The sequence below is a fragment of the Tachyglossus aculeatus genome, chromosome 20, assembly GCF_015852505.1.
Source record: "Tachyglossus aculeatus isolate mTacAcu1 chromosome 20, mTacAcu1.pri, whole genome shotgun sequence".
NCBI lineage: Eukaryota > Metazoa > Chordata > Mammalia > Monotremata > Tachyglossidae > Tachyglossus > Tachyglossus aculeatus.
Window position 1 is genome coordinate 15,002,896 of NC_052085.1, and position 21,685 is coordinate 15,024,580.

Genomic DNA, 21,685 nt, shown 5'->3' on the forward strand with positions numbered 1-21,685 from the left:
TCTGAACTAATAGCTTGGAAAGTAGAATCTGGCAACAAATAGAGACAATCCCTACCCAACAACGGGCTCACTAACCTGTATCTACCCCAGCGCTTAGTACAATGCCCAGCACACGGTAAGTGCTTCACAAATACAAGAGAGAAAGAAAGAGAGCGAGAAAGTGAGAAAGGAAGACAATAGCCCCTTATAAGGGGCACCTGACATTTTTTTAATGGTATTTGCTAAGTGCTTACTACGTTCCAGGCACTATGTTCTAAGTGCTGGGGTAGATACAGAGTAATCAGATTGGACACAGTCCCTGTCCCACATGGAGCTCATAGTCCCCATTTTACAGATGAGGACACTGAGGAACAGAGAAGTGAAGTGACTTGCCCAAGGTCACAGAGCAGGTACCTTGCAGAACTGGGATTAGAACAGGTCCTTCTGACTCCTGGGCCTATGCTCTATTCCCTAGGCCACTCTGCTTCTCACTCGGTGTGTCTGCCCACCTTTTTGTGTTGGGTCAGAATACTTGTTTCTACCTTCGCACTGGTTCCCACGGAGATTAAACCCAGCTCCCCGAAGTCACATCCATCGCCCCAGGAAATGATTGACAAACAGCAACGGTTGTAGTTTTGTTTTGGCCATCAGGGACACATGGTTTCACCTACGCTCTTTCTCCAATTTCACCGTTGCTTCCACTTCCGAGCAAATCGTCCCCGAGCTGATCTCTGCTGAATTATGTTTCTCTACTTCTGAGCCCCAGGAGGGCAGTTAGACCGAAAGCCACGTCGTTGAGGGAGCCTCGGGCTCTCACACTGGGCTCTTCTCTTATTGTCCGGGTCTAGATTTCCCAGTGGATTCTTTTCAGTGTTTCATTCGGAAACACAATATTATTCGATCATCTCTTGCGGGTGTTATCTGCTCAACTGGTATCTGCTCAATTTGCATCAACTTTCCCTCCAGGCTCCAGGGAAACTTCAGCTCACCCTGGGCTTTATCACTTAGACTGGCAAACAATCAATAGCGTGTACTGAGCGCTTACTACGTGCAGAGCACTGTACTAAGTGCCTTGAAGAGTACAATATAATGATAAACAGATACATTCCTTGTCCACAACAAGCTAGCGGGAGATCCAGATCCTGAATATTGCTTATAAAAGCATCTGCCTCCAAGCCCTGGTTTAAGTACTACAGGCCTCGGGCTTTTTGGATTTTCTCTCTTGTTATTTCCCCATGGAGGGCCATCCATTTGTTGGAAATCGGATACTTCCTTTAGGTCAGTCAAGCAACCAATCTATGGTATTTATTGAGTGCTTAAGCACTGTACTAAGCACTTGGGAGAGTACAATACAATAGGGTTGGCAGACGTAACCTTTGTCCCTAAGGTGTTTACAGACTGCTGTGCGCACAGGACTGTACTGAGTAATTGGGAGGGCTCTAATCCCGGCTCCGCCACTTATCGGCTGTGTGACTTTGGGGACGTCACTTAACTTCTCTGTACCGCAGTTACCTCATCTGTAAAATAGGGATTAGGACTGTGAGCCCCATGTGGGACAGCTTGAATACCTTGTATCCACCCCTAGCGCTTCGGACAGTGCTTGGCACGTAGTAAGCGCTTAACAAATGCCATCTTATTATTATGATTATTAAGTAGGGAAGAGGAGGAGAGGGAGACGAAATGAAGGCCATTCATTTTCAATCTTCTTCACGGGCTCCTCCTCTGTCTCCCACCCCCTAAACTGTGGGGGTCCCTCAAGGTTCAGTTCTGGGTCCCCTTCTATTCTCTATCTACACTCACTCCCTTGGAGAGCTCAATCGCTCCCATGACTTCAACTCCCACCTCTCTGTGGATGATAACCAAATCGACATCTCCAGCCCTGATCTCTCTCCCTCTTTCCAGTCTCATGTCTCCTCCTGCCTTTAGGACATTGCTACTTGGATGTCCTCCCGTTACCTCAAGCTTAACCTGTCCAAAACAGAGGTCCTTATCTTTCCGTGCAAACTCTTTCCTCCCCCTGACTTTCCCATCACTGTAGACTTTCCCATCACTGTAGATGGCACCACCATCCTTCCTGTCTCACAAGCTTGTAGTCTTGGCCTTATCCCTGACACCTCTCTGTCATTCAACTCTTAACATTCAGTCCATCATTAAATCCGGTTGGTCCCGCCTTCACAACTTCACTAAAATCTGCTCTTTCTTCTCCATCCAAACTGCTACCATGTTAATACAATCACTCATCACATCCCGCCTGGATTACTGCATCAGCTTCCTGGTTGCCCAGCCTCCTGCCTCTCCCCACTCCAGTCCCTATTTCATTCGGCTGACTGGACCATTTTTCTACTAAAACGTTCAGGACGTGTCACCCTGATCCTCAAAAGACTCCAGTGGTTGCCCATCCACCTCGGCATCGAACAAAAAATTCCTCACCATTGGCTTTACAGCACTCCACAACCTTACTCCCTCCTACCTCACCTCACTACTCTCCTTCTACATCCCAGCTCGCACACTTCGCTCCTTTAATGGCTAACCTTCTCACTGGGCCTGAATCTCGCCTACCTCACCACCGACCCCTCGCCCACATCCTGCCTCTGGCCTGGAAAGCCCTCCCTCCTCAAATCCGACAGACGATTGCTCTTTCCTTCAAAGCCTTACGGAAGGCCCATCTCCTCCAAGAGGCTTTCCCAGACTAAGCCCCCCCTTTCCTCTTTTCCCATTCCCTTCTGCATCACCCTGACCTGCTCCCGTTACTCTTCCCCCCCCGACCAGACCCACAGCACTTACGTATATATCTGTCATTTATTTATTTCTATTAATGTCTGTCTCCCCCACTCCAGACTATAAGATCTTTGTGGGCAGGGAATGTGTCTGTTTATTGTTGTACTGCACTCTCCCAAGCGCTTAGTACAGTGGTCAGCACACAGTAAGTGCTCAATTACTATGACAATGAATGAGAAAGAGGAGGAGAAAAAGGAGGAGGGAGAAGATTTGTTAAGCACTTACTATAGAGCCTGCAAATAACCTGCTGTGTGGCCTCAGGCAAGTCTCTTAACCTCTCCATTCCCAGTCCTCACAGTAAAAGGAAATTATTCCTGGAATGCTGGAGGTCTCTACCACCCACAACGCCTCAGAACATCTGTCCCAGGCACTTTACTTATACTGGAGCTGAGATCATGCCAGGTGTGGTTTACGTCTAGTGTGTGCCTCATTTTTCTCATCTATAAAATGGGAATAAGATCTCTGCTCTACCTCCCAATAAGATTGTGAGCTCCCTATGGGGCCGGGACTGTGCCGAATCTGATGATGTCTATCTCCCACAGCATTTAGCACAGTCCTTGGCTCAGAGGAGGCGCCTAAAAAATACCATCATTTTAAAACTAGGGAACACTGTGTTCTTGGTTTTTAAAGCCGCTGTTCTTATTATGCCCCTTCCCAAAAGTGATGTTGATTATACTGAAAACCCTTTTTCCTTGCAGTAGCTGACACCAACATCACCACATAAATGTGAATGTGGTAAAATATGGTTAAAACCACTGCCACTGAAGAAATTCCGTTACAGTAAAATGAAGTTACTCGACTCAGCCTTAGGGTTGATTAAAAAAAAATTCCTACTGATGGATTTCGGGATGCACTTATTCATTCAATCGTATTTACTGAGCGCTTATGTGCAGAACACTGTACTAAGTGCTTGGGAGAGTGCAATACAACAGTCTAACAGACACATTCCCTAAAGGGGGTTCTTTCACAGAGCTGGAAAAGATCTGATAGAGAGAATGATTTTAAACTGAGGTAACTGTACCATCTTCAATATCCCTGGCTTAGCCAGAAAGCTTTGATTCAATAGGACATTCCACTGGTATATTTAGCTTCATTTACATGTAAAAGCAAACAGGCCCCACTCCTTATTTGGCACTATCATTTTACTCCATGGCTAAATATTGAATAAAGGTCTAATTCCATCTGTTTCTAAATTTAAGATAATAGCTACTTTAAATTTTCTCTCCATAGTTGGCAGGCTTAAAATTTTATGTTATAAAATATCACATAAGATGATGAATCCATTAAGCCCTCACACAACCAGCGCACGGTCGGTTATCGCTGCGGGACTGTGATCTGGCCAGCTCCAGCTTAAAGGCTCGTCATTCGACTGTGGGATAAAAATGATAACACACAACCGATTTCTGAGGCAGGAAAGAGTCGATTTGGGAAACCGGTCCCTCGGACCCGATTTTGATTGCGACTCTGACTTCTGTTTATAGAATTCCGCAGAACTCTGGCAGGAAGGGAGAGCACATACCAGGGTGTTGACTTTCATGAACCCTCAGGGAGGTACAAGTCAAGATGCCTGGATGAACTTTGGCTATGGAATCCAGACAGGCACAATGACTCTATTTATTCAGACTTGGCAACCTGAATGCGGACCGAGTCGGTGGGTCATAAATTTTCACAGCCTCAGAACTTCAACGGCAACCACCCTGATCCCGGGAAAAAAAATGCATTCAGCGAAGTAGAGTTGGATTGAAAAATCTGTTACATTATGATTCTACGTCTGGGTACTCGTTAGCTAATTTATTTGGTCCCTGATTGACATTCATTCATTCATTCAATCATATTTATTGAGCGCTTATTGTGTGCAGAGCACTGTACTAAGCACTTGGGAAGTACAAGTTGGCAACATATAGAGACTGTCCCTATCCAACAACGGGCTTACAGTTTAGAGCTCATGGTGCTCACATTGCACAATACCTTTGGAAAATTTTTTGCAGGCTCTGCTTTCTGTTAAGCAATTTTCATATTGTAAAAGGACAAGGGAAAAAATGAACGCTTCACATTGTGATTGGCAATCTGCTTTCAATATAACCACCGAGGCTGACTTAAGTTAACTAGTGACCTCTGAAAGAAAGAGCAGTCCATTGGAATGGCGATGTATTTTGTGCCTGCCCATATATCAGGGAGCAAAAAGCGTTAAGCACCACAATTCAGCATGCCGAACAATCTTAATGGCAATTTTGACATCCTCATGCAATAAGGCTTCAGACCCTCTCTGAGGCAAACGGATGGCAAAATGATTTCTCCATTCATTAGAAATTAAAAAAAGAATGGGTGCTTTAGCCTGCAGATTTATGCTAACTACCCGGCTATCTGTTACATTAATTGTGGATTAAAAGATAACTTCTCCTCAATGTACGGAGTCAATTATGCCAACAGCAAAATTTCCTCCTACAGATTACATCCTATGATCACTGCCTGTAAAATTAAAATTGTCGGCGTAAATGAATAAACCGTGCTCGTTAAAAGAGAAAATGCATTGCTGGAATTAAAATGAAGACTGTCTGATGGTGTGGGGAACATAATTATATTGAGCCCGAGACATATAAGCGTCCTGCTTTCACCCGCCCTCCACCCCGAGACTTCCACCCCCTCTGTCATCTCTGACACGCTGTCCGGGATTGATATTATCTCGGTCCTCCTGGCGGAAAATCTTGACGGTGCCTTTCCTCTCTTCCATCTTGGCTGGAAAGGGTTCCTCTTTGCGTTCTCTCTGGGCCCCGATGGAAAGAAGGAAGCGAGAGTGGAATTCCCTTCCCTCGTTTGCTCCTGGCCGCTTCAAAATCAGGGAACAATTTCCTGTTATCTCTTTGCTTTCTCGAGGACAGGTCTGGCCTATTTCCCACAGTCTTTCTGTTTCCTTTCCTCAGGGCAAAGTGTCACTCTGGAGATGAATGAACTGTACTGTAGTGAGCATTCACCAGAAAAACCCTTGTGAGGTCTGGGGAAACCTCCTGGAAGCCTAATATGTGGCTCAGGTAGTCTACCCCTCCTGCTCCCTTTAATTTCAGGGTCTTTTGGGGTAGGGGGGTGTCATACGGAGCTGTCGGCAGTCGTACTGCTGTTTATAGGAGAATCATGCTTAAGCAGATCATTCATTCATCATTTGTATTTATTGAGTGATTACTGTGTGCAGAGCACTGTACTAAGCACTTGGGAGAGTACAATATAATAATTAACAGACACATTCCCTGTGCCTTAGTCCCAGTAGCCCACATGGATGGCTGCTAGTGGAGTTTGTGCAGACCCAGGGCCCTCTGGAGGAAGACAGAGCGGCCTAGTGAAAGGAGCACAGGTTTGGGAGTCAGAAGATCTGGGTTCTGTGCTGTGTGACATGGGGCAAGTCGCTTAACATCTCTGTCTCCCGGATCGCTCACCTGCAAAAAGGAGATTAAGACTGTGAAACCCACATGGGCCACAGAAATGCTGCTTCCCTCCTTTCCCTTTTCCAGCTCCTCTGAAACACACCCTTCCCCCAGCTCACTCCCACTCTGGAATCTCCCTTGCTCAGCCTCCGGGGACAACAGGAGGGAAGACAGAGACGGAAGGACCGTCGGAAAACAGAGTGCATCAATTCCTTACGGTGCTGATCCAGCCTCTGTCTCTGAGACGGGAGTCGAAAGGGGGTCGGGGAGGAGGAGGACATTAGCAATCATGATAATGGTTTGTGCCAAGCACTGTATGGGGTGGGCACCCTACAATCGTATAAGATACAGTCCCTGTCCCACAGTCTAACATGGAGGAAGAGCAGGTATTTAGTGCCCCTTTTACAGATTAGGAAACTGAGGCCCAGAGAAGCGACTTGCGCAAAGTCACGTGGCACCCAAGCAGCGATTGCTTCCTCTCTGTCAACCAACTCTCCAGACTTTTGTAGGGCTGAGGGGATACGCTTCTTTCCCCACAGGCCACCTCTGCCCTGAGCCATAAAACAAAGGCTTAGATCAGGGACCGGATAATCACCTCTCAAGTCTTCCAGTGAAAAAGGAGGTCAACTGTTGCCCTTCGCAAAGACACACAACTTCCATTCTCAGGGTAGGATTTTACCACCACCCCAGAGGCAGAGTAATCAGAGGCCCCGGATTAAAAAAAAAAAAGACTACCAAATCAAAAAAAAAGGACAAAAAACCCCGAGGAATTGCTTTTTGATGATCAGGCCAAGAGCCAGTAATTGCAGGTCAAAGCAGAACAATATAATATGATTAGTGTCAGAGCAAGCACCTAAACCACAGCCCATAAAGCAAGTTTAGTACTGGGAACAGAGGAAAGGCACTATTGGGGGAAATCATTCAAACTATCAGCACGGCAGTTGGGACAGATGTTACTAGGGAAGCAGCACTTGATCTAGGTCAAGTCCCACAAGAAGGGCCCTAATCTGGTCAGTAATGACCAGCTGATGGGGTTGACCCCCTCAGAGAGGGAGCTTACAGAACGCCCAAATCTATGGATGTAACGGGCCCCTTAGTATCTACAGGCAGTGTGGCCTAATGGAAAGAGCCTGGGCCCAGGAGTCAGAAGAGCGAGGATCAAATTTTGGCTCCGCCTCTTGCCTGCTGTATGACCTTGGGCAAATCAATCCATTGATCAATGGTACTTATTGAGCGCTTACTGTGGGCAGATCACTGTACTGAGCACGTGGGAGAGTACGGTACAACAGAGTTGGTAGACATGTTCCCTGCCCACAATAGGCTTACAGTTTATAGGGGAAGACAGGCATTATTCATTCATTCGTTCATTCAATCGTATTTATTGAGCGCTTACTGTGTGCAAAGCTCAGTACCAAGCGCTTGGGAGAGTACGATACAACAACAAACACCCATTCCCAGCCCACATGAGCTCACAGTCTAGCGGGGGAGCCAGACATTAATACATATATACATATATATATATATATAAAATATACATATTTTTTAGACTGTGAGCCCACTATTGGGTAGGGACTGTCTCTATATGTTGCCAACTTGTACTTCCCAAGCGCTTAGTACAGTGCTCTGCACACAGTAAGTGCTCAATAAATACGATTGATGATGATATGTGTGTATATATGTACATACATATATGCACAGATAAATGAATAAATAAATTACAGGTGCCCAATAAGTGCCCAAATGGCACAGATCCAACAGCAAATCACTTAACTTCTCTATATCTCAGTTACCTCACCTGTAAAATGGGGAGAAAATATCTGTTCTCCCACCTCCTTAGACTGGCAACCCCATGTGGAATGGATACTGTATCCGATCTGCTTACACTGCATCAGCACTCAGTACAGTGTGTGGCATTTGGTAATGACTTAAATACTACAAATTAGTTGTCCCTTCCTGGGAAACTGAAGATTCCTTGTCAACTGGTGGAAAGTGTCCCAAGTTAGGCAGTCCAGGGGCTTCTAGAGTCCCTAGTATGATCAAGCATAGAACCATTTACTTGGAAAGGGGACTGCGAGAGGGAATTTAGGGTCAGTAATTCACCCCAATCTCCCCTGCTCCTATACAGTCCCTCCTCCTCCGGCCCCTTCTTCAGTTCCCCCATCTTTCCCAGCAGTATCTCAAGAGGTTTCCTGCCTTCTCTCAAAATCCACCCCCTCCACCTGCACCTCCGATCCCATCCCTTTGCATCTTATCAGAGCATTTGCCCCCTCCTTCTTCCCTCCCTGAAAGCCACCTTCAACTCTTCACACTCCAAGGGCCTTTTCCTCACTACCTTCGAACATGCTCATGTCTCCCCTCTCCTAAAATAACCCTCTCTCAAACCCAAGGCTCCCAGCAGTTATCACCCCATCTCTCTCCTACCATTCCTCTCTCAACTCCTTGACGGAGTGGTCTACACCTTTTCCTCATTCCACTCTACGTCTTTTCTCTTGCCTTTCCTTTCCATTATTTTCCACAGGGCAGGAGCTATGCTCTTCCCCTCACGTGGAATCAGCTGCCAAAATAACTTTCCAATTGAGGACATGTCATATGTCACGGCTCGCCTCTCTTCTCTGATATCGTCCACTCGTTCCATTATAGAGTGATCAAGATCCCGCCTGAGAACCTCTCCATTACTTCCTGCATAGTCACTCTTCTTGAAACTTCCTTTCTGCCCTCTATTTCACCCCACCCAATTCTACCTCTATACATTACTTGTATTTGCAAGTCTAGACAGTTTAATCAGCTGAAGAGCGGTCTATGATACCTGCGTATGAAATACACTCTTTGAAAAATCAATTGGTAGTCAGAGTACTGTATTACACAGGAAAATAATTTATAATAAAGGCTCCGAAATATCCCAACACCCAGCACATTTACTAAAAGTTGATGGAATGTTAATACAGCTAATGATGAAAAGAATTGAGGACTTGGAGAATTTGATTTTAGTCCTTTGAAGTCTGTCGTTCACTACAAGAATTTCCCCAGGAGAATCTGAAAGCGATGGATATTAAAGGCAGATTTCTTTTTCCTTTAGCTAACTGATCAGAAGAGTGTCTGGAAACCACAGCAGCTGATCAATCAAAATTGGTGAAGACAATTTCAAGCAAATACAAAAAACCTGGCAGAGAACTGGTTCATCTGTTATTTTACTGAATGGTTTGGCTCACCTCAGCGCATCCTTCTTCTGAACGTCCATGACAGCCAAAGAAATCTCAATGGCTCTCAGTGACATTAGTAAAAATCTCACCTGCTCATTCTCCTCGTCGTCACTACTTAACTTGAGGTCATCTTCTAGCATTCTGGAGGAAGAAACAAAGGGGGATGAGGTGTTTAGCTGATCCTAATACATTTAGCAGGGACACGGCATTTTAATTTCCAACAACCTTCATTCATTCATTCATTCAATCGTATTTATTGAGTGCTTACTGTGTGCAGAGCACTGTACTAAGCACTTGGGAAGTACAAGCTGGCAACATATAGAGACGGTCCCTACCCAACAGCGGGCTCACAGTCTAGAAAGGGGAGACAGACAACAAAAAAAACCATATTAACAAAATAAAATAAATAGAATAAATATGTACAAGTAAAATAAATAGAGTAATAGATATGTACAAACATATAGATAGATAGATAGATAGATAGATAGATAGATGGATAGATACAGGTGCTGTGGGGAGGGGAAGGAGGTAAGGCGGGGGGAGAGGAAGGGGACTCAGTCTGGGAAGGTCTCCTGGAGGAGGTGAGCTCTCAGGAGGGCTTTGAAGGGAGGAAGAGAGCTAGCTTGGCGGATGTGGGGAGGGAGGGCATTCCAGGCCAGGGGGAGGACGTGAGCCGGGGGTCGACGGCGGGACAGGCGAGAACGAGGCACAGTGAGGAGGTTAGCGGCAGAGGAGCGGAGGGTGCGGGCTGGGCTGGAGAAGGAGAGAAGAGAGGTGAGGTAGGAGGGGGGGAGGTGATGGACAGCCTTGAAGCCGAGTGTGAGGACTTTTGGCCTGATGCGTAGGTTAATTGGTAGCCACTGGAGATTTTTGAGGAGAGGAGTAACATGCCCAGAGTGTTTCTGCGCAGAGATGATCTGGGCAGAGGCGTGAAGTATAGACTGAAGTGGGGAGAGACAGGAGGATGGGAGATCAGAGAGGAGGCTGATGCAGTAATCCAGTCGGGATAGGATGAGAGATTGAACGAGCAGGGTAGCGGTTTGGATGGAGAGGAAAGGGCGGATCTTGGCAATGTTGCGGAGGTGAGACCGGCAGGTTTTGGTGACGGATTGGACGTGAGGGGTGAATGAGAGAGAGGAGTCGAGGATGACACCAAGGCTGCGGGCCTGAGAGACGGGAAGGATGGTAGTGCCATCAACAGTGATGGGAAAGTCAGGGAGAGGGCAGGGTTTGGGAGGAAAGATAAGGAGTTCAGTCTGGACATATGACCTTCGGCAGCACTATTTGATTTGAAAACTTCTCAGAGGGGATGGACATTATTGTCTCCATTGTACAGATGAGGCAATTAAGGCTTAGAGAGGTCAGGTGATTTTTGTCTCAAAGCATACTGCAGTTTAGTCGCAGAGCCAGGATGCCTGACTTTTCAGTGCTGAATGCTCACCACTAGATTACACTAGGCCTATTTTGGGAGAAGATACCAGGAATGGGGGCAGCCACCTTGGGGTGGGGGGGGGGGGCGGTATGTGAGAGAGAGAGAGAGAGAGTGTGTGTGTGTGTGTGTTTGAGAGTGAGAAAGAGAGAGAGAGAGACTAGGAGAGATGGGTAGGTAGGAATAGCCAGACAAATCACAAATTCAACATGACAGACCTCAGCGACAGTCAGGCAGTCAATCATATTTATTGAGCACTTACTCTGTGCAGAGCACTGTACTAAGCGCTTAGGAGAGGTATTACCAAGTGCCATCAAGTTGTTTCCGACTTATAGCGACTCTATGGTTATATTTTCTCCAGAACGTCCTGTCTTCTGCCATAATCCGTAACCTTGCTAACGGTTCTTTCGTTATCGTTATGGTCTCTAACCATCTAGCTGCTGGTCTGCCACTTCCTCATTTTTCTCTGGACTCTTCCTACTATTAGTGTCTTCTCCGGAGAATTAGTCCTCTTGGGAGAGTATGATATAACAACAAACATTCACCTCAAAGAGTCTGAACCAGAAATCAGTGATCACCCTCAACTCCTCTGAGCCAAAATGCGGGTGGAAAAATGATGGTTTCGGCAGGCACAGGCTGAGGAGGAGTTTCCAGGCTAAAGCCAGGGACCCTAGTTGCGGGCAGTGACATGGTCTGGGCTGCAGAGGGAAGGACCCCCTCGACCCTGGGTCTCCCCATGAGGGATTCACAAATGCCATATAAAAACAAAGCACCGTTTTAAGCACTGGGGTGGAAGAAGCATGGCATACTGGATATACATAGGAGTCAAAAGGTCATGGGTTCTAATCCCAGCTCTGCCCCTTGTCTGCTGTGTGACCTTGGGGAAGTCACTTAACTCCTCTGTGCCTCAGTTACCTCACCTGTAAACTGGGGATTGAGAACAAAAGACAAATGATGATAGCCCGCTGGTTCCTCAAACGAGGTATGTTTTTATATTCCATGATTCGAGACCCTGCTGAGAGCTCACCTCCTCCAGGAGGCCTTCCCAGACTGAGCCCCTTCCTTCCTCTCCCCCTCATCCCCCTCTCCAACCCCCCATCTTACCTCCCTCCCTTCCTCACAGCACCTGCATATATGTATATATGTTTGCACATATTTTTTTTTACTCTATTTATTTACTTATTTAATTTATTTGTACATATCTATTATATTTATTTTATTTTGTTGGTATGTTTGGTTTTGTTCTCTGTCTCCCCCTTTTAGACTGTGAGCCCACTGTTGGGTAGGGACTGTCTCTATATGTTGCCAATTTATACTTCCCAAGAGCTTAGTACAGTGCTCTGCACATAGTAAGCGCTCAATAAATACGATTGATGATGATGATGATGATGATTCTACAGTTAGGTGAATTCCTCCAAGATTTCTCCTTCACTCCTGGAGTTCTCTCTCTCTCTCTTTCCTCTTGTCTTTCCCATTTCATTCCCTCTCTCCTGTCTTGCTCGTGCTCCCCTGTCTCACTCCTTCATCTTGGTCCTTCTCCCCCATCTTGCTCATTTCACTCCCTCTTCCCCCTTTCTCACTCTGTTCGTCTTTCCCTATTTCCTCTACCATTTGTTCTGCTCCCTAGAACCTGCTCCTGGATGCCCAGCCTCATCCCTTTTTCAGCTCCAGGAAAGTGGTTCACTTCAGGCTTAGAGCAGCCATAACACCTGTCTCTGGGCCCAGGAGTGGATATCTTTAAGGGAAGGAATTAATCATGCAGCTCCACTAAATGCCAAAACAGACGGCGTGTTCTACCAGGTGTTACCGCCTCTTCCCAGGGTGGTCCTGGGACCCTCTGGTTTTCCATTTCCTTATTTGAAAATGAATCTCACTTGATTTTGTTGTATTGTACTCTCCCAACCATTTAGTACAGTGCTCCGCACACAGTAAGCACTCAATGAATAGGACTGACTGATTTTCCTGTCTCTGACCCCTTGCTCATGTCCTTGCCTTTCCCTGGAACTCCTTCCTAAATCAGCCACACCATGTGGTTCCCTGTCTTCAAAGCCTCTCTGAAACCCCACCTCTCCAGCACTCATTGATTAATTTCCACTGCTGGTAGATGCGGTATCTTAACAGCCACCCTTACCATATATACATATAGACAGTGATTATGTCTGGCCTAATTAACATGTATCCACTCCTGTGCTTAGAACAGGGCTTGACACATAGTAAGCACTTCAACACCATTAAAAAGCCAGAACTCCTCATCTTCCTACCCCTAAACCCTGTCCTTTCCCCAAGACTTTCCCATCACTGTAGACAATACGACTATCCTCCCTGACTTACAAGACTATGGCGTTATTCCCAACCCATCGCTCTCACTCAACCCACGTATTCAGTCTGTCACCAAATCTTGTTGGTTTTACCTTCCCGGCCTCTCTAAAATCCACCAACCTCTCCAACTCCTTAAGCACTTTGATTTTCACCCCTTCCCAGGCCCAGAAGGCTTCCATACACATCCTCATAATCTGATTTCCCCATCTGGAAACAGCCCGGGCCCGGGAATCAGCCAACAGGAGTTCTAATAGTGGCTCCACCACTTGCCTGCTGTGTGACCTTAGGCAAGTCACGACACTTCTTGGTGCCTCAGTTGCCCCATCTGCAACCAAAATACTACCACGCTGATCCAAGCAGTTAGCATATCCTACCTTGCAGCCTCCCTACCGCTCATCTCTCCCCTCTCCAGTCCATACTTCACTTGGCTTCCTGGATCATTTTTCTACCAAAAACATTCAGTTCATGTCTCCCCACTCCTCAAAACCCTCCAATGGTCGGCCATCCATCTCTGCATCAAACACAAACTCTTTGCCATAGGCTTCAAGGCGCTCAATTAGCTCTCTCCTTCCTACGTCACCTTGCCAATCTCCTACTCCCAATCCAGACTGCTCCTGTCACTCCTCAAACACCAAACTGGTCACTGTGACACCACCTCTACTCTCTCACCTTGTCCATATCCTCCCTCTGGCCTGGAACTCTCTCAGGATGGCATCTGGAGAGTTTCCAGTCCTCTACTGGTCTCAGCTACAGGAGGGAGAGTCAAGCCATTCCCGTTCCATTGCTAGCTTGGGCAGTGGCTAGCCAGTGGAAGGCAATCTGCTACAAGTCAAAACTCACCTGGGGTGGGCAACAGAGGCATGGGCGAGAGTCAAGTGGGGAGACTCAAGTTTACTGAGAGGAAGAAGGTAATGGGAAACCACTTCTGGATTTTTACCAAGAAAAATCTCTGGGTACACTACCACAAGGACTGCAGATGGAGGTGGGGCAGTCTGGGAGAGAGGTGTCCATGGAGTCGCTATGGGTCGGAGACGACACCAGGACAGCTTAAGGTAAGACAAGAGGCTTCCCTAACTATCCTCTATTTCTGCCCTCCTATTCATCCTCTCCCCGCTTCACCCATGCAACTTGGACTGTACCCCTTAAGCACTTTGATTTTCACCCCTTCCCAGGCCCACAAGACTTCCATATACATCCTTATAATCTGCTTTCCCCATCTGGAAACAGCCCGGGCCTGGGAATCAGCCCACAGGAGTTCTAATAGTGGCCCCACCACTTGCCTGCTGTGTGACCTTAGGCAAGTCACTACACTTCTTGGTGCCTCAGTTGCCCCATTTGCAAAATGGGGATTCAATGCCTGTCCTCGTATCCTTATACTCTTATCCTTATACTTGTATCCTTAGACTCTGAGCCCCCAGCGCTTAGTACAGTGCTTGGCATACAGTAAGCACTTAGCAAATACCACAATTATTATTAGCGCCCGGGAAGTGAAGCTGACGGCCTGATGAGGGTGGGCAGAGGAGGTGAAAGGCCCAGAATAAAAGAGGTTTTGGAGAATTAAGGCCAGCGAGACTGAAGGTACCAAGGAGAAAGTATGGAGAAACATATAATCTGCGATCTAAACACCTGATGAGTGGTTAAACAGCTGTCTGGAGAGCTCTCTGTGGTAATCCAGTTAGCTGTTAGTGCCTAATTAAGACTTCTCGGTGAAGCCTGAACTACATAATTGAGAACTGCGACATCTGAAGGACTCAAACAGTGCATTTTCTAATGCAATTAAGTGATTGAGATGTATTCCCACTACATTTAGGAATCCAGTTAGGGAACGGGTTCTCAAAATTATTGCCGCCGGATGGTTGATGATAAAGTGACTTAAAAACCACCCACTAAAGGCTAAGTCATCAGGCTGGCAAAGGCGGTTAAGCGATTTCACTGGGACAAACTTATTTCTCTGCTTTTAACGATCCTAGAAAATTCAGAAGGTTCCAGTGGGATTCAAGGTCAGGTTTTTTGGGTGGGATAATCAGGTGTCAACTAAAATAACGGTTCTCTTCATGGAAACCCACCCTTAAGCTTTTTTTCCCCAAGCACTGGATTAAATTGAGGAGGGTAGCCATCTCACTGAGATTTCACCCATCATATTCTGCGGCTTAGTGGATAGATCACGGGCGTGGGATTAAGAAGGATGGGGGTTCGAATCCCGGCTCTGCCACTTGTCCGCTGTGTGACCTTGTGAAAGTCACTTAACTTCTCTAGGCCTCAGTTACCTCATCTGCAAAATGAGGATTAAGAGTGTGAACCCCATGTGGGACAGGGATTGTATCCAACCTGATTAATTTGTATCTACCCCAAGGCTTAGAAGAGTGCTTGGCACATTGTAAGTGCTTAAGAACCATAATTATTATATTCTCAAATTCATTTTCTGATTCACCACTGGAATGTCCTTCACAGTCCCACTGCCCCGTGGAAATGAAGTTAATGAAAGACTCAGATGAAAGTGCGAGCCTGGCCGTCTTGAGGTTCTAATCCCGGCTCTGCTACCTGTCTGCTGTGTGACCTCAGGCAAGTCACTTCCCTTCTCTGTGCCTCAGTTACCTCTTCTGTAAAATGGGGATTAAGACTGTGAGCCCCTTGGGGGGCACAGACTGTGTCCAACCTGATTACCGCGGACCTAACCGTACCTGGGACATAGTAACATAGTAACCAGGTCCATAAAAAAACAAAACCCAAAACACCCCACTTTTTGTGAAAAGCTCCTTGTGAGTCACGGTTGTGTCTACCAACTCTGTAAATCAGTTAATCAACAGTATTTATTAAGCAATTCCTGTGCACAGAGCACAGTACTAAGCACTGTATAATGCAGTTGGTAGACACGTTCCCTGCCTTAAAGGAGCTAAGTGCTATTTTATACTTTCCCCAGTGCTTGGTACAGTGCTCAGCACACATTAAGGACTCAATAAATATCACCAATTGGTTGACTGATTGAGAATCTCTATCAGAGAGATGGGACTGAAATCCCCCGCTTGTTGCTAAAATCTGGGTTGCTTTCTAGTGCTGTTAAAAAGAAAAAAAAAATCATGTAAAGAATAAAACTCTCCTGGAAGGCAACACTAGTTTTTTATGAGGGACGATGAATTATATCTTCTTTAGAAAGTGGAAATAATTGTTATTTTTATTACCTTAGCTATCTACCCGCAACAGATGGTTTAGTATTTCTTAATCAATCAATCAATCAATCGTATTTATTGAGCGCTTACTGTGTGCAGAGCACTGGACTAAGCGCTTGGGAAGTACAAGTCGGCAACACATCCTTGCCTGATTTTAGAAACAAAAGGAATTTGTTTCACAGAGCAGTGTTTTTATATTGACAGGACTAGGCCATTACAGTCCACTTAGGACAATTCACATTTAAAGAGTTAATTCTTTTGAAAGTTCTCCTCGGGCTGGGTTATTTTCATATATTTCATTGACTCAAATCGCTGGGTTTTTTCAGAAGTGATGTATTTTATATTGCAGTACACTGCATCCCCTTGAGAGATTTTAAATCAAAGAATGAAAAGCTTGTTCTTGGGGAGATACAGGATGATCAGGTCAGATCCGTTCCCTGTTCTGCACAGGACTCGGAGTCTAAGTCTGAGGGAGAACAGGTATTGAATCCCCGTTTTACAGACGAGGTCACTGAGGCATAGATAAATTAAGTGTCTTGCCCAAGGGCACACAGCGGAATTAGAACCCAGGTCCTCTGACTCAGGCCCATGCTTTATCTAGTGATTCTCTGGGTCGATCTGTTTAACTCTATTAGGATTTTTCCAAATGGCATGGCAGTGTTCATGCGACATTTCTATGCTGCGGGTATGAATGAAGAAGCAATAATGCAAACATTTAAATAGTTGTACAGTATGTCTAGTCTAGGGGTTTGCAGGATCCTCTCCCTTCTCTGAAAGAAAAGGGGGAAGACTTTTGCCTCTGTTAATAACTGCTTGTCGTCAAGCATTTACTATATACCAAGAACTGTACTGAGCGCTGGCTTAGATACGGGTTAATCAGATCAATAAATACGACTGATGATGATGATGCAGGGCACTAGACTAAGCACTTGCCCGCTCCCCGTCGAACCCATATACATATACATTTGTACGTATTTGTTACTCTATTTATTTATTTTACTTGTACATTTCTATTCTATTTATTTTATTTTGTTAGTATGTTTGGTTTTGTTCTCTGTCTCCCCCTTCTAGACTGTGAGCCCACTGTTGGGTAGGGACTGTCTCCATATGTTGCTTCCCAAGCGCTTAGTACAGTGCTCTGCACAAGTAAGCGCTCAATAAATACAATTGATGATGATGATGATGATGCAGGGCACTGGACTAAGCGCTTGCCCGCTCCCCGTCGAACCCATATACATATACATTTGTACATATTTGTTACTCTATTTATTTTACTTGTACATATCTATTCTATTTATTTTATTTTGTTAACATGTTTGGTTTTGTTCTCTGTCTCCCCCTTCTAGACTGTGAGCCCACTGTTGGGTAGGGACTGTCTCTATATGTTGCTTCCCAAGCGCTTAGTACAGTGCTCTGCACACAGTAAGCGCTCAATAAATACGATTGATGATGATGATGATGATGCAGGGCACTGGACTAAGCGCTTGCCCGCTCCCCGCCGAACCCATATACATATACATTTGTACATATTTGTTACTCAATTCATTTGTTTATTTATTTTACTTGTACATATCTATTCTATTTATCTTATTTTGTTAGTATGTTTGGTTGTGTTCTGTGTCTCCCCCTTCTAGACTGTGAGCCCACTGTTGGGTAGGGACCGTCTCTATATGTTGCCAACTTGAACTTCCCAAGCGCTTAGTACAGTGCTCTGCACACAGTAAGCGCTCAATAAATACGATTGATGATGATGATGATCAGGCACAGCCCCTGCCTCATATGGGCTCACAGTCTTGACAAGAGGGAGAACAGACGCCAGATTGGAGGGGGTCAAGGAAAGAACTGGAGGAGACAAATTTGAGATAGCTGGTGTAGACAAGGAATTTGGAGAGGAATGATAGGAGGGAGACGGGGCGATAACTGGAGGGAGCCTTGGGGTCAAGGGAGGGTTTTGGGCTTTTTTGGATAGGGGAGACATGGGGGTGTTTGAAAGTGGTGGGGAAAATGCCCCTGGAGAATGAAGAGTTGAAGATCAATCAATCAATCAATCAATCGTATTTATTGAGCACTTACTGTGTGCAGAGCACTGTACTAGGCGCTTGGGAAGTACAAGATGGCAGTCTGGAAGGGAAGGAGGGAGGAGGTAAGTGTTTTGCTAAGACACAAAGGCATGGGGTCAGATGCATGGGTTGAGGGGGTGGATTCTGAGAGAAGGCAGGCAATCTCTGCTGGGAAAGGTGGAAGAATTGAAGTAGGTGCAGGAGGAGGGAGGGACTGGAGAGGAACGAGAGAGATTTTAGGGAGATCACGCCAGATCTCCCTAAAATCTGGAGGCATCACCCGACGTTACCCCAGGGAAAGATGAGTCATGAGCCCTGGCCACAGTGCATTTTGCTCGGCTTCCTTCCCAGCAGCAGTCAGGAGGAAGTCAGAGGGTGGCAGAGAAGGAATTTTAAACAGATCCACAGAGCAATTTACCAACAACCCAGCTGAGCTGCTAACCTCTCCTCAAGGCTCTGTGAATGTGTTAGCAGGGCAGAAAATGCCCTTTCAAAAATGTTGTCTCAACACGATCCTTCGCCTTCCCTTCCGAGAGAACAGCTTGTCCTCAACTCCGCTACCCAGGCGGGAGGAACCCGAAGAAGCAAAAAGGTTGTCAGATTGTAATTAAAGCAACAGATCGAGTCCTTAGTAAAACAAGCAGGTCTGATTGTATTCTTGCCATTGGCGTGACTCACCCATGGGTGAATTAAATATGGAGTAAAGGTGGGGGACAAATCAATCAATCAATCAATCGTATTTATTGAGCGCTTACTGTGTGCAGAGCACTGTACTGAGTGCTTGGGAAGTACAAGTCGGCAACATATAGAGACAGTCCCTACCCAACAGTGGGCTCACAGTCTAAAAGGGGGAGACGGAGAACAAAACCAAACATACTAACAAAATAAAATCATCATCATCATCAATCGTATTTATTGAGCGCTTACTGTGTGCAGAGCACTGTACTAAGCGCTTGGGAAGTACAAGTTGGCAACGTATAGGGACAGTCCCTACCCAACAGTGGGCTCACAGTCTAAAAGGGGGAGATTCCTAAAAGGGGGAGATTAAATAAATAAATAAATAAATAAATAAATAAATAAATAGATATGTACAAGTAAAATAAATAGAGTAATAAATATGTACAAACATATATACATATATACAGGTGCTGTGGGGAAGGGAAGGAGGTAAGATGAGGGGGATGGAGAGGGGGACGAGGGGGAGAGGAAGGAAGGGGCTCAGTGTGGGAAGGCCTCCTGGAGGAGGTGAGCTCTCAGTAGGGCCTTGAAGGGAGGAAGAGAGCCAACTTGGCGGATGGGCAGAGGGAGGGCATTCCAGGCCCGGGGGATGACGTGGGCCGGGGGTCGATGGCGGGACAGGCGAGAACAAAGGCGAGGACAAATAGAGTTTATGAACTGAATTAGCAATTTCAAGTGCTACTGTAAGAAGGATTCCTGGCCCTCCCTTGGGTTTTCTTCTTTTTTTTTAGATGTGCTACATTTCTAAGGACTGTGTGGCAGCAGGTGGAGCAGGGAATGGACGTGATTGACCACTAGGGGGCGGGCTCCATCCTGCATTGGCAGTGGGCTTGATCCACCACTAGGGGTGAGTTCGATCCACCAGCAGGGGGCAGCACTAGGCGTGGGTTTGATCCACCACCAATCAATCAATCAATCGTATTTATTGAGCGCTTACTGTGTGCAGAGCACTGTACTGAGCGCTTGGGAAGTCCAAGTTGGCAACATATAGAGACAGTCCCTACCCAACAGTGGGCTCACAGTCTAGAAGGGGGAGACAGAGAACAAAACCAAACATACTAACAAAATAAAATAAATAGAATAGATATGCACAAGTAAAATAAATAAATAAAGAGTGATAAATATGTACAAACATACATACATATATACAGGTGCTGTGGGAAAGGGAAGGAGGTGAGATGGGGGGGATGGAGAGGGGGACCAGAGGGCAGGCTTTATCCGCCACTAGGAACGAGCTTGATCCACCACCAAGCGGTAGGCTTTATTCACCACTAGGGGGCGGGCTTTGATCCACCACTAGGGGTGGGCTTTGATCCACCACTATTCATTCATTCATTCATTCATTCATTCAATCGTATTTATTGAGTGCTTACTGTGTGCAGAGCACTGTACTAACCTCTTGGGAAGTACAAGTTGGCAACATTTAGAGACGGTCCCTACCCAACAGTGGGCTCACAGTCTAGAAGGGGGAGACAGAGAACAAAAGAAAACATATTAACAGACTAAAATAAATAGAATAGATATGTACAAGTAAAATAAATAAATAAATAGGGGGTGGGCTTCGATCTACTACTAGGGGGAGGGCTTTGACTTTCTAGACTGTGAGCCCACTGTTGGGTAGGGACTGTCTCTATATGTTGCCAACTTGTACTTCCCAAGCGCTTAGTACAGTGCTGTGCACACAGTAAGCGCTCAATAAATACGATTGATTGATTTTATCCACCACTAGGGGTGGGCTTTGATCCACCACTAGGGGCGGGCTTTGATCCACCACTAGGGGCGGGCTTTGATCCACCACTAGGGGCGGGCTTTGATCCACCACTAGGCGGCAGGCTTTGATCCACCACTAGGGGTGGGCTTTGATCCGCCACTATTCATTCATTCATTCATTCATTCATTCAATTGTATTTATTGAGCGCTTACTGTGTGCAGTGCACTGTACTAAGCTCTTGGAAAGTAAAGTTGGCAACATTTAGAGACAGTCCCTACCCAACAGTGGGCTCACAGTCTAGAAGGGGGAGACAGAGAACAAAACCAAACATATTAACAGACTAAAATAAATAGAATAGATATGTACAAGTAAAATAAATAAATAGGGGGCGGGCTTCGATCTACTACTAGGGAGAGGGCTTTGACTTTCTAGACTGTGAGCCCACTGTTGGGTAGGGATTGTCTCTATATGTTGCCAACTTGTACTTCCCAAGCGCTTAGTACAGGGCTCTGCACACAGTAAGCGCTCAATAAATATGATTGATTGATTGATTTTATCCACCACTAGGGGGCGGGCTTTGATCCACCACTAGGGGCGGGCTTTGATCCACCAATGGGGGCGGGCTTTGATCCACCACTAGGGGGCGGGCTTTGATCCACCACTTGGGGGGGGCCCTTGATCCACCACTAGGGGGCGGGCTTGACCCACCACTAGGAATAAGCTTAATAATACTAATAATGATGGCATTTGTTAGGCGCTTACTATGTGCAAAGCACTGTTCTACACGCTGGGGGGGATACAAGGTGATCAGGTTGTCCCACGTGGGGCTCACAGTCTTCATCCCCATTTCACAGATGAGGGAATTGAGGCCCAGAGAAGTTAAGTGAC

General features: G+C 46.1%; 1 protein-coding gene across 1 annotated transcript in view; it reads right to left on the reverse strand.

Moving 5' to 3' along the window:
• AFF3 (AF4/FMR2 family member 3) overlaps positions 1-21,685 on the reverse strand; it is a 318,921-nt gene that overhangs the window by 61,773 nt on the left and 235,463 nt on the right. The window contains exon 8 of the mRNA XM_038761937.1: positions 9,463-9,514. Within this exon, the coding sequence (XP_038617865.1) occupies positions 9,463-9,514 (52 nt within the window). The remainder of the gene's footprint in view (positions 1-9,462; positions 9,515-21,685) is intronic.